The 13,630-nt window shown below is 41.1% G+C and overlaps 1 protein-coding gene across 4 annotated transcripts in view; it reads left to right on the forward strand.

Moving 5' to 3' along the window:
- CCSER1 (coiled-coil serine rich protein 1) overlaps positions 1-13,630 on the forward strand; it is a 1,155,632-nt gene that overhangs the window by 686,019 nt on the left and 455,983 nt on the right. For all 4 annotated transcript variants that reach the window (XM_053252659.1, XM_053252661.1, XM_053252660.1 and 1 more), the window contains one exon: positions 11,464-11,541. In XM_053252659.1, the coding sequence (XP_053108634.1) occupies positions 11,464-11,541 (78 nt within the window). The remainder of the gene's footprint in view (positions 1-11,463; positions 11,542-13,630) is intronic.

Below are 13,630 nucleotides of genomic sequence, written 5' to 3' on the forward strand. Positions count from 1 at the left end.
AGTCAGGTTAACTGATCTATGTCCTTCCTGCCCTCCTGCCTTCCTGCCTTCCTTCCTTGAATACAAAATACATCTGATACATCTGATGACAATGATACAAATCAAGAGAAACGTCACAGAAACTGCAATCTTATGAATATTTACTTTGTAAATGTCCCACTGAACACATAGGGATTGACTTCTGAGTAAATATACTTGGGATACCCCTGCTAATCAACAATAATGTCTAAAAGTATTAATAATACTTTTGTTTAACACATTTGTTGAATGAGCCCTAGCAAAATCAGTAGGCTTTGAGCAGGAGCTCATGTCAAACTCCCATGTTTCTGATTTTAACATTTCTGTATGTCCTGGGAAGGCTCCCCCACCTCATGCATGTGCCTTCTTTCCTTATAATAATTTACTTGACTTCAGCATCATTTGTATCTATGTTATTTCTAGTAGTCTTCAATAAGGAGCTGTCTTATTATGTGAATAAGATGTCTTGGTGCTATTGAATTGATGACACATTGGACATGCTTAGGCATAGACCTCAATGCCAATCTTCTTGTGGTATCTGAATGCAAAGCAGCCTTGTCTAAAATTATTTGCACATATCTCCACAGCTAATGGTCTGATTCTCTGGCCTGTAATCCAGCTAACTCCTAAATACTGCTGTTAGCTTACTGAGCCTGCTTCAAAATAATGGAAGTGCGGCTGGCCATCTGTGTTTATTCCCAAACTGGAGGAGATAAAAATGTGAGTTCTGTAAACTTAGGTGTGCTATGCATGGGGTTTGTTGAAATATAGGAAAATGTTTGGCTCAGTGTACTAACAATATGTCACCTCCTTTATTATTAATGGTACAAATGCAAAGCCTAATATCCATATACTTTAACTATACTGAGTTCAGGCAGAAAATGACAGTGATTATATAAGAACATAAGAACAGCCCTGATGGATCAGGCCCAAGGCCCATCTAGTCCAGCGTCCTGATTGGATGCTGGTGGCCCACCAGATGCCGCTGGTGGCCCACCAGATGCCACTGGAAGCACACAAGCAGTAGTTGAAGGCAACTGGTACTCAATCTTAACTAGTAACTAGTTGATAGACCTCTCCTCCATGAAGTTATCCAGACCCCTCTTAAAGCCATCCGGGTTGTTGGCTGTCATCACATCTTGTGGCAGAGAATTCCACAAGATTCCACAATTATGAATTCGACAATTACGCATTGTGTAAAAAATACTTCCGTTTGTTGGTCCTAAAGTTCCTGGCAATCAATTTCATGGGATGACCCCTGGTTCTAGTGTTATGTGTGAGAGAGAAGAATTTCTGCACACCATGCATGATTTTATAGACCTCTATCATGTCTCCCCACAGTCATCTTTTTTCTAAACTAAAAAGCCCCAGGTGTTGTAGCCTTGCCTCATAAGGAAGGTGCTCTAGGCCCCTGATCATCTTGGTTGCACTTTTCTGCACCTTTTCCAGTTCAACAATGTCCTTTTTTAGATGTGGTGACCAGAATTCTATGCAGTACTCCAGGTGTGGCTGCAGCATAGTTTTGTATAAGGGCATTATCATATTAGCAGTTTTATTTTCAGTCCCCCCTTCCTAATGATCCCTAGCATGGAATTGGCCTTTTTCACAGCTGCCACACATTGAGTCGACACTTTCAACGAGCTGTCCACCACGACCCCAAGATCCCTCTCCTGGTCAGTCACTGAAAGCTTGGATCCCATCAACGTATACTTGAAGTTGGGGTTTTTCGTCCCAATGTGCATCACTTGACACTTGACAACACTGAACCGCATTTGCCATTTTGTCGCCCACTCCCCCAGTTTAGAGAGATCCTGTTGGAGCTCCTCACAATCCGTTTTGGATTTCACTACCCAAAAGTATTTGGTATCATCTGCCAATTTGGCCACTTCGCTGCTTACCCCTACTTTGAGATCATTTATGAATAAATTAGAAAGCACCGGTCCCAGTACAGATCCCTGGGGGACCCCACTTCTTACTTCCCTCCATTGTGAAAACTCTCCATTTATACCTACCCTCTGTTTCCTGTTCTTCAACCAGTTAGCAGTCCACACATATACTTGTCCCCTTATCCCATGGCTGCTAAGTTTTCTCAGGAGTCTTTGATGAGGAGCTTTGTCGAAAGCTTTTTGAAAGTCCAGGTTTACTACGTCAACTGGCTCACCTTGATCCACACACTTGTTGACACTCTCAAAGAACTCCAAAAGATTTGTGAGGCAAGATTTCCCTTTGCAGAAGCCATGCTGGTTCTCTCCCCACAGGGCCTGTTGTTCTATGTGCATTACAATTTTATTCTTGAGGATGGAAAGTGGGAGGAGTTAATTAATATAATTAACCATAGTAATTGAATGCAAAAATGCATGAGGAACAAAATCAAGATAACCCTGATAACATTAGGTTTGATTATTTTCAGCAGCATTTACTTTTATAGCCCATGCCACCCAATATTTTTCAGGAAAACCAGGGCACCTGTTTTCTACATTAAATGAGAGAAGCACACCCATAGGGCCTGGATGATGTCATGGCTTATAAAAGAATCTCAAGCATGTTGACTGTCAGCCAATTAAATAAAGTTCAAGTTACTAATCATCTGCCTTTTTGCTAATTAATCAATTAAATTGAAATAATTTTGCATATTGCTGCAACTTCTGTGTGAGTTCTTTGTTACATATTGAAGGAAATTTTTTTTCTCAGAAAAGACCCACAAAATGGCTCAGCACCACAAAATGACAGGAAATGATGTCAGAACTCATCTCCAGTCACTCAAGAACCATGGATAGGTGAAGATAACCCTGTTTCTGCCCCACGAATAAATAAACTGGGTCCCTATGACCCAACCGCGGATATGCAAAACCGCAGGTGCTGGGACCACAGATAATGGGGGCCACCTGTACATTCACAAACAGCTTAAAAACAGATATAAATGCACAGAAACAGTAGCCATTAGACCAATAAAACCCAACAGAGCTCTACTATAAAACTGCTGAGAGCATGGGCAGTTCTTTTGTTTAAAAGGGTCTTTGCCTGCTGCCAAACAGACAGCAGAGTTGGTGCCAGATGAGCTTCCTGGGGAAGGCATTCCATATACAGGGCACACAACAGGGAATGTTCTCTTGCTGGTCACCACCTGGTTATGGAAGCCAGTTGAGAGAGATAATGAAGACACTAGGTCTGTCGCCCAGCCTGTGATTGATATTTCCAGACAACAAATGCAAAACATTCCAGGATCAAGAACTGTAAGATAGAAAGTGGATGAGATGGGGAGGCACAGCAAGGCAGTAAGTAGGGAACAGCCTGAGTGCCTTAGATAACTTATATTGATTCTGTGGCGTGAGTTGACTCACAGTGCTACGTATGATCTTGAAAGCACATGATGCAGGAACCTTGCTGAAGCTACTATAGGTGGGTCTTGGACTTGTCAGTGCCTGAGAACCTCATCTCTGCCACCTTGAATATCATGATGGAAGAATGGAAGGAGGCAGCAGCCCATATTATAATCAAGCTTTATCCGTATTTTGTGTTAATCTCACCTGTTTCTATCCCACCTTTACATTTCAAAGAAATGCTCAAGGACTTAGCCCTTAGACTGGTAATAGGCTAGACCTATGCCTTTCTTGGGTCTCTCTCGATGTAGGAAAATTTATCCTAATTGGAAACTCCTACAAGTAAAAGTGATTTGCTTGTCATTCATTTGGTGCTATATTGTTATGATAAGGATGGGTAGACACAACCTATTGAATTAAATGTTAATTAATAATTTCCTGACACTCTTTCTTTATTATGGGTGAATACAAGGACTGAAAGAAAATGTGTTACTAGGGATGTTCTATTGCCCTTCTCTGAGAGTGACCTGGAGAAGCAAATCAGAAAGACATGAAAAAGAGACAGAGCTGGGTGATTTCAATTACCCTCACATAGACTGGGCAAATTCACATGCAGGTGATGACAGAGAGGCCAAATTTTTAGACATGTTAAATTACTGTGCCTTAGAACAGTTGGGCACGGAACCAACCAGAGAGAAGGTGACCTTTGAATTAATCCTGAGTGGTGCCCAGTACCTGGTGCAAGATGTCAGAGTTGTAGAACCATTAGGAAATGGTGGCCATAGTGTGATCCAATCTAGCTTATATGTGAGTGAAGCACTGCCAAGGAAGTCCAACACAGATGTGTTGGACTTCAGAAGAGGAAAGTTCTCAGAAATGAGGGGACTGGTGAAAAGGAAGCTGAAAGGGAAAGTCAGGAGAGTCAAATCACTCCAGAAAGCATACAATACAAAAGCATATTACAATAATAGAAGCTCAGTTGAAATGGATACCAAGAAGAAGGAAATATACCACCAAGTTCAGGAGGATGCCAGCATGGCTAACAAGAGGAGTGAGGGAAGCTATAAAAAGTTATTTCTGAACTTACTTCAGAAAATTGAAGTCCTGCCCAAATGAAGAGAACAGAAAGGAACATAAACTCTGGCCAAAAAAAAATAAAAAAAAAAAATTCAAGGAGACAATAAGGCATGCAAAAAGAGAGTTTGGAGCATATAGCTAAAAGTATCAAGGGAGATAACAAAAACTTCTTTAAGTATATCAGAAGCAGAAAACTTACCAGGAACACGGTTGGACCCCTAGATGAGGAGGGCGTGAAAGAAATTATTAAGGAGGATAAGGAGATTGCAGGAAAGCTGAATTAATTATTTGCATCTATCCTCATGGCGGAGGTCAAATTGAATCATCCCTGATTTGGCGTGAATCAATTAGCACAATTCATGCAGCCATTTTGGTGAGTTTTCCCCCATTGCTAATTTGTTTTCTGGCACTGGCTTCTGATTGGCTTGAGATCTTCTTGCTTCTTAGTTGGTATGTTGTCATTAAAATCAAGTGTTTGCATGGGCAACTATGCCCCCATTGGCTGGCAGGAGAGAGGAGGAACACCCTTGGAGGGGATTTCAAAATGTATGCAAAGGGACTGGGAGGTAGAGAGAGAGCCCTTATGCAAGAAGAGGATACATCAGGAGGGTGGGAGGTTTGGTTCTGTGGTTTTCTTTTTTTCAGCATTGAGTATATTATTGCTGCTATAACTGTTTTGCTGGATCTTAGATTGACAAAGGGGGAGCAAAAAGAAGGGAATTTCAAAATGTATGCAAAGAGACTGGGAGGCAGAGAGAGCCCTTTCATCAAGAGAGGAAGGAATCAAGAAGGGTTTGATTTTGTGGTTTCTTTTCTCAGCTCTGAGTATAGTGCTGTGCTATTGCTTGCTATTATAACTACCTGCTTTTGCTGGAACTCAGATTGACAAAGGCAGAACAGATCCCGTGCTAACTGAGCAAAGAGGCAACTTTTAAAAGTGGTGATCTTCTGGGCCTAGCCCCCCCACAGCACAGTATTCCTCCAGTGACTGTTGCTGGTGTCTATCTTATGTTTATATTTTAAATTGTGATCCCTTTGGGGACAGGGAGCCATTTTATTTATTTATTTATATTTCTCTTTCTCTATCTATATATTTCTCTAAGGTGTACCAATCGCTAATCCCATGCGTAGCAGCTCTCACGAGAGTTTGTGAGCTGCCAGCAGGGGGAGATGAAAGTAGCAGTGCCAGCAGACAGGCTTGCGGTTGAGGTGGGGAAAGATGGTGAGGGAGGAGAAAATGGTGCGGGTGGGCAGGGGAGGAAAACAGCAGTGGGTGATGGAAGAAAATGCCAGCAAAATGGCGGCAGGCAGGCGGGGAGGGAAAGAAAATGGTGGCAGCGACGGATGGGTGGGGGGAGAACTGGAGGTGCAGATTCTCTGCACCCGGCCCAGCTAGTTTATTATATATTTCGCTTTGGGAACTTTTGTTGAAAAGCGCTATATAAACAATTGTAGTAGTAGCAGTAGTAGTAATACTAGTAGCCTGCCTGCCTGCCTTGAGGTGTGGTTTGGTCTGTTTGTTTTGTGGTGTTGTGGTGGGAAATGTAGTAGCTCTCTGTGTGTTATTTCTTGGTGACTGCTGTGGTGAGCTCCATGACTGGCCTTGACTAACTTGTGCTTCACTCACTGCTCTAGTCTGCTCTGCAATCTGTGCATTCTGCATTTCAAAGTATACTCATAGTAAAAATGTGGCTGAAGACGTTGTTCTGGTTGAACTTATGGATATGGTTGCTGGTTGCTAAGAGTGCTGCTGTGCTGTGGCAAGTAAGGATGGAGTCATAATTGTCTGTGAGAGGTCAACTTACACCAATGTTGTTACTGCAGCACAGGCACTGTGTCTGGTAGTGGATTCTGGATCACTGATTCTTTTTTTGGCCATCTTTGGACTGTGTGTTTGGCAAAATGTGTTGTTCTGTGTTGGGAGGGACAGTGTGTGCTGCTTTGCGTGTTTTTCAAGGCAGGATTGCAAAATGTGTGCACAGTGCACTCTGCTTTTTTGCCCTTAGGGAACAATGGCAAACTCAAATCACCATATTGTTCCCCATGGGTATGATCTAGGGACACCAAAGTGGGTTGGGTGGTATGGCATGATGGGTGCTACCTACCACCCAACCCGCAAAAGAAATGGGCAAACAAGCAATTATTATTTTAAAAACTAAACCCCTCATAGTATCCTATGGGATTTGGGGGGGAGGTGAATTTAAAACACACACACACAAACCACCCACTTGCCCATTTTCTTTTGTGGGTTCTAGGTATCACCCACCATGCCCTACCACTAGGGATGTGTGAATTGATTTGGGTACAATCAGCTGTTGTTTTGGGCGATTTGGAGGCAGAACAAATTGGCTAGATTCAGGCACAAATTGAATTGCGCCAGATTGGATTTGAATCAATTTGAGATTCAGATTCCTCCTATTAATTCGCCCAGGTTCCCAGCTTTCATTCTTTTTTAAAAGCTGAGCTCTAGCCCTTGTAGAAGTGGAATTATGGAGCAAAATGTGTGGTCACTATTTTTTCAAGTGTCTGGATTCTTTGGTGTATAATAACCTTTCCGTAATGAATCCCTATGAGGATTCATTACAGACCTTCATTTCTTCTTTTCATTTTGACTGTCTTTGGACACATGGCAGTTGACAGTTGTCACTGTCCAATGACAGTCAAAATGAACAGAAGAAATGAAGTCGTATAATGAATCCTCATAGGGATTCATTATGAGAAAAAATTATTAGACACCAACGAATCTAAACACTACAATATTCCTAAAAAATCAGCTGAGTGCCCCACTGCCTTGCTGCGGCGGGGGGGTGGGGGTGTAGTTGGCACATGACAGTTGAGGGTTGACACTGTCCAATGACAGTCAAAATGAAAAGAAGAAATGAAGAGGTGCAATGAATCCTCATAGGGATTCATTATGAGGAGACATTTTTATATACCAAATAATCCAAATGCTTGAAAAATAGTGATTGCACATTTTGTTCCATAACTCCACTTCTACAAGATCTAGAGTTAGCTTTTTCTTTTTCTTTTCTTTTTTGAATGAAAGCTGGGGAATCATGTTAGGGTTAGGATAGGGTGACTTCGAATCCCCATTATTTCCAATTGCAGAAATATACAAAATCAGTAAAAACTAAAAGAAATTCATTAAAAAATCAGCCAAGTGTCCCACTGCCTTGAAATCTGGCTGGTAGATGCCAAATCAAATCAAAACTAAATGAAATCTGGGGTGATTTAAGGGGACAGATTCGTACACAAAGCAAATCTGGGGTGATTCGATTTGGGAACAAATCTAATTGAAAAAAATTGATTCATGCACATCCCTACCTACCACCCAACCCACTCTGACGACCCTAGGACTTACTCATGGGGAACAATGGGGTGATTCGAGTTCCCTATGGGCAAATTGTGATTTTTTTCACAAACTTTTGAATTGGTTTGTCAATCTGACTTGCATTGGCTGGCTGGTTCAACAAATTGATTTAAGTTATTGTGATTTGATTTGATGCCAATTTGCATTGCAAACAGTGATTCATGTACAACCCTACTAGATAGGCCTTGGGCCTGATCCAGCAAGCCCCCCCCCTTCTTTCTTTCATAATTGTGCTTACTTAGTCTTCTTTTTTTCTCTCTTTCTTGAGCTCGGTTGGCAGCAAAATATTGGAAGCACATAGCACAGCGATGTAATTAATGCCCAGAGTCATCAATAAACATTAGTTGCAATTGGAATAAGCTTAGTGTAATGATTCTTGCAATCTAACTGACTAATGTGCCTGCCACTAAAATCTATGCGGAAAGTGACTGGCATTGGCCTTCACAACATCAAATTTAGAGACTTGTGCCAGATGGCATAAAAGGTTTCTGGAATGCACTGCACCACTTGGGCTGGTGTTGCTACTGATACGATTGCTGCCAGTAATTTATTTATTGTAAGATTTCTGTACCCCACTTTTCTGTTTAATAAATGTTCAAGGCGACTGACGTATGCATTGAATGCATATCATTTCCTTGAAAGGTGTCAGTGATTGGGTGAGCTGCCAACTTCATTGGGCCAAGCATGACCCAATCAAAGGAGTGACCTGGGCTTGAGAGAGACAGTGGGGCAGAAAAACCATCCGCACTGTTGACCCCAATCTGGGTATCACCCATTGACTCCCCTGTAGCAGGAAGAATAAGAGGCTTCCTGTCCAAGGCCGGCCTTGCCTTAGTATCAATGTCTCCTTATTCTGGTGCATTTGTTTGCTTCTTGCTTAGCTTTACCTCTGGTGTGTTCCTGACCTTTGGCTACTGCTTTGACCTCTGATTTCTCACTGTCTGCTCAGCTTGACTTCTGGCTCCTGGTTTTGGTCCCTGAACCCTAACCAATTGTCTGGTTTCCCCTGTCTCAGCTTCTAGGTGTGTGCCTGCCTAGCAGCTGCTGCCCATAGCTCAGCCCTGACATATAGCAAACAAAGTGTGTAGAATGGGATATATCATTTTGATAAGGATTATAATTCAGCTATGATGATTTTTTCACCTTGTCTTTTTGAGTACAGATTGTCCAAAGCTTGTCTCCTTTCCTTCTCTTTAGCTTCCCTACAAATACTTTAAAATTACTTCTAATTTTAATCTTTCAAAGCCATGATTCAGTTATCAAAAAGAACTCTGCAAGTTAAATTCACTATCTGGACTGATTCTGGCATTTTTCTTCATCATTCCAGCAACAGGCTAATAGTGGGAGAGATATTGAAGTTTATTGAACTATTATGAAACTTGTAGTTTGAGGCTATGATCTCTGTACTAATGTTAAAAAACTGCTTTAATTTAATACATAATGCTAATATTTGCCGTGGTTTATATTAACATGATTGGCTTGCTTTTATTTAAAAATTGTAAAAGAGAATTAGGAAAATAATTTGAGACAAAACTGTTGTAACGAGATCGGCAGTGTTTAACCTATTAGTGAGAATAACCGATTATTAGCCTTTTTATTAAGTAGGATAGAATATGCCTGTTGTGGCATATTCTATCCTACTTGCAGTACAGAATCCAACATCCTCCCTTTCCACACATGTGAGGAAGTTGCTGAAGTGATTTGAGATCCATACCACTTTGCGTATGTAATGGAAATCTGCAAATGAATGCTAAACTGGGATGAATAATGTTAAGTTAATTGTGCTTGAGTTTCTCACATAAATTAGTAGCTCAGTTTATTAATTTATACCCTGCTTTTCTGCACAGAAGTGCACTCAAAGCAGCTTACATTCAAGTAATATGTTAATAAAAACTGATGTAACAAACACAAAACTAAGTGAACAGAATGGAGGTAGGGTTATATAGTGTTTTTAGTTAACCCATTCCTTGATCCACACCAGCTTTTGAATGGAGCTTTAGTTACTTGTATTCCAGTCCTGGAGTAGGAGGCTATCAAAGAGCTAGCAGCAAGAGCACTGAAGGCGGACTGCCCTTGCCTCTCCACACATCTATATTATTAATTCTCTAAGATGGGCCATGCGTGGGGATGTGGCAGAAAGGAGGCGATTGGCTGACAGAGGGGGGTAGGAGGAAAGGAGGCGATTGGCTGACAGAATGGGGGGAGGCAATTGGCTGACAGTGCGCAAGAGTTTGGAAGGCAGGAGCCAGAGAGGAGTGGGAAAGCCAGGGAGTTTGCTGGCTGGGGTCCTGAAGCAGGGAGTTTGGGGACTGGGGACAGAGTTTGTGGAGGGCTGCAGCATTAAACTGTTGATATTCCTGATTCCACTCCACTGCCATATCCTTTCATACCATAACTCTTTCCCTTGGATTCTACAGGTTACAATCCATGGATTATGCATTTTCTAGTCAAATACAGCTGAGAAGTTTGCATTGAAGAATGCAAACAGCGGCTGACATCCTATCTAAATTTATTAAAGCAACTCCAGTTAAAATTTAGTGGCCCTTTAGAGTAAATCCTGAGTAGTACTACTGAGTAACTTTAGTCAGGATGTTTAAAGTCAGGTAGTCTTTAGTCAGGTAGTGAGTAGAGGAAATAAGAAAAACCCTTTTTATAAGAATGGAAAATGTGGGGGTGGGGGGGAGGGATCTTCCCCACCCCATGCCTACAGAATCATATATTTAACTTGTATTTTTAATCTTTTATAGTTCTTGTGTTTTTTAGTTCCCTCAGCTGAACAAAATGGAGACTAAGGGTTCATATATCTTTACATTCTTTAACAGATGGCTTTGGTGTGTAAAAGTCTTCTTATTTCTCAGAGAATAAGACAGTAAATTTCAAGAAAAAAATGTTTTCATGTCTTAAATCACAGTCTTAGAAAAGGTCCTTTACATCACATACTGTGATGGTCTTATTGTAACTGCTGAATTACACCTACCTCTAGTATGTGGCCTAAGATCTGCAAGTTTGTTTCACTTGTCATATTTATATACCACCTGATACATACATCTCTATACTTTGTACAAATTAAAATATAAAAATAAAAACAAACAATTAAAACACTTTCACAAACTAGCAACTTTATGTTGACTAGCAGGATTACAGTCTCAGGAGAGTGATTCTTCCCTTGAGAAAAGGGCCAGCATGACTCCATTTCCCAACAGCTCTTGCTATGTGATGCTCCAGCTTAATGGGTTTGCTTTCATAGTCAAAACCAGAGTAGGAGGAAAGCCCAGCCAGGGTAGGAAAGCCATGCACGCTCCCAATCAGTGGTTGTATGTTTGAAAATATCAAGGTAGGAGGAGGGGGAGTGATCGTGTGTGAGCCAGGAGCTGGGTGGGATGGGGATGGCCAATCCATATTCTGTCCCAGCATTTTGAGGGTTGACAAAAAGCTGTCCTACCCTGCTCCTGGCTCCCACATGATGCTGTCCTACCCTGCTCCTGGCTCACCTCCTCCTTCCTTGATCTTTGCCAATTGGGATCGGGTGCATGCACGGCTCTCCTACTCTGTCTTGGCGCTCCTCTGTCCTTGTTTAGCATCATGAGAACAGCCCTATTGTTTGGACACTGGTAGCTGAACAGCCAGTGAGGGAAAACCTGACTCACCTGGAGTATGTTGCTTTGTTTTGTTTTGCAGGAAAAAGCCCAACATTTACAGAGGACTCTGGCTTCCCAAGTCGATAAATCCACACAGACTGAACTTGTAGGCCATGATGTAAGTAGCTGTATTAAACAGCTTTTCTTTTATCTTCTTTATTGATATTCAAATTTTACCAGTCTCTTTTCCTTTGCTTCTGCTGTGTCTGTGCATTGATGTAAAAGTGCAACACCATTCATCTTTCTCTCTTAAATGATTCTCAAATGCCTTCTGCAACAGAAAAAGGTAATTACAGCTACCTACTAGCATGCCAATGTCCTATTAATTCTTATTTTACCAACATTTCTCTTATACTCTCTAGAGTTTGGGCAGACTTGAATGTGGAGAATATGTATTAGTAGAATTTGAAATCTTTTCATATTTTTTTGAAAAACATTTACCTACTTATTAACAACTTAATGAACTTATTATGCTTGTAATTACCAAAGACTAAGCAAATCATTTTTGCATTGTGTTACAAATGAAAGCTGCAGAAGTTTGTGAAGAAGTTTGCATTAATATTTTAATCATTGTGCATCAGCAGGGGATGTTGCCAGCAATTTAATTGAAAATTAGAATTTTTTTATCCTGGTGCGATTACGAAGTGTGACTATTAACAAATTACTCCTTTCGATGGAGTAACTAGAAGCCCTGGCTTGTGTGTGCTTGCTTTCCCATTATGGCCTGTCTAAGAAGTGTATTGGTAATCAAAGCTTGGAGGGAGAATCTCAAGCAAATTAATCATCTACTGCAAGGACCACCATCCACCAATGAGCAGAGGAGACCTATAACGTTGATCTCTCAACTGAGATGTATGATCAGCTGTGCTTTTGATTGGTTCGGCAAGTAGCTGTTTGTGATGTACAGTTCTGTCTCTGAATCAGTGTTACTGTGTGTGGGAATAGTTTTATTATGTTGGATGCACTGGACTTCAATTTCAATGGAAGTTTTCTTGGTGGAGTCTTTTGAAGAAGTGGCAGTAGTGGTTATGGCTATAGAGGACATGGCTCCCTGAAGCTTATGTTTCCGTGTTGTGGGAGTTTCTAGCATTGGGCTACCTACAGACAAGCGATTCCTCACATTCATTCTGGGGTGTTAGAGTCGCGTGGCTGAATTCCTGCATATTTGAACTGTCATCTCTGCGTCGTGCGGTTGTGCTTTTGCATGGCAAGACTAACATGTGTGAAGATCTGTTCCTTTGAACTGGCTTTTACATCATTTATTTTTACATTGTATAGATGTGAACCTGTACATATATGGCCTCCCTGTCTCAAAATGGCTCAGCTGAAATGATCAAAATAGAAGAATAAAGCAGCCCTTAAAAACAATATAAGGGTGACTTTAAAAATACCATTTGCTAGGTTAATTATGTTTTGAAATCAGTTAAATGTATGCTTACTGAAAATCATGTAAGCTGCAAAGGTGGGGAAGACCAGAGAAGTCTTTGCTAGTCGTCCCCCCCCGCCCCACCTAAAAGTCCTGATAAAAATGGCCGGACCAGGCCTTCCTGGAAAGGAATTCCATACAGAAGGTGACACCACAGAGAAGACCTGTGCTGTTTGTTGCCAAATAGTTGGCTTTTCTACCAACTTGAGAAAACTTTTTTCTCATGGAGAAAACTGTGTTCATAAGAGAACGCTTCTATGCAACTTTTGTATACTCTTGTAACCCATCCTCTTTATTGTAGTTGCTATTTAAGGAAAACTTCTCTTGTGGTAAACGTTTCACTCACATAAATCAGGCAGCTTCTCAGGTTAATCAAATGAATACACAAGTTCAAAGTCACAACTGAACATTATGTTGTGGGGTTTATTTTTTTTCTCATGACCGGCAGTATTTTTGAACAATGTTTTGCCAGCCAAGCTCCAAGTATTCCATTGCCGCATCCCTAGTGTTTCATGGTCAGAATCTGCAATTGTGCACCATATGTTTTCCCATGGACAAGTTAACAAAGAGCCAGACCTGCATATGTCTTGAGGTCACCAAGCTTAGCCAAGCTGCATTATTAAGGGAGCTTTATAATACAACAACAACAAAAGACAAGGGAGCATTTCATAGGGAAAATGAAGCAATTGTTTCTTTGGCACAAGTAAGGAACGTCTGCTTTTTGATGGCAAAAGTGGTATTTATTTTGAAGATGTATATCCTACCTTTTGATTGAATTATC

Source organism: Hemicordylus capensis, chromosome 5 (assembly GCF_027244095.1).
Source record: "Hemicordylus capensis ecotype Gifberg chromosome 5, rHemCap1.1.pri, whole genome shotgun sequence".
Taxonomy (NCBI): domain Eukaryota; kingdom Metazoa; phylum Chordata; class Lepidosauria; order Squamata; family Cordylidae; genus Hemicordylus; species Hemicordylus capensis.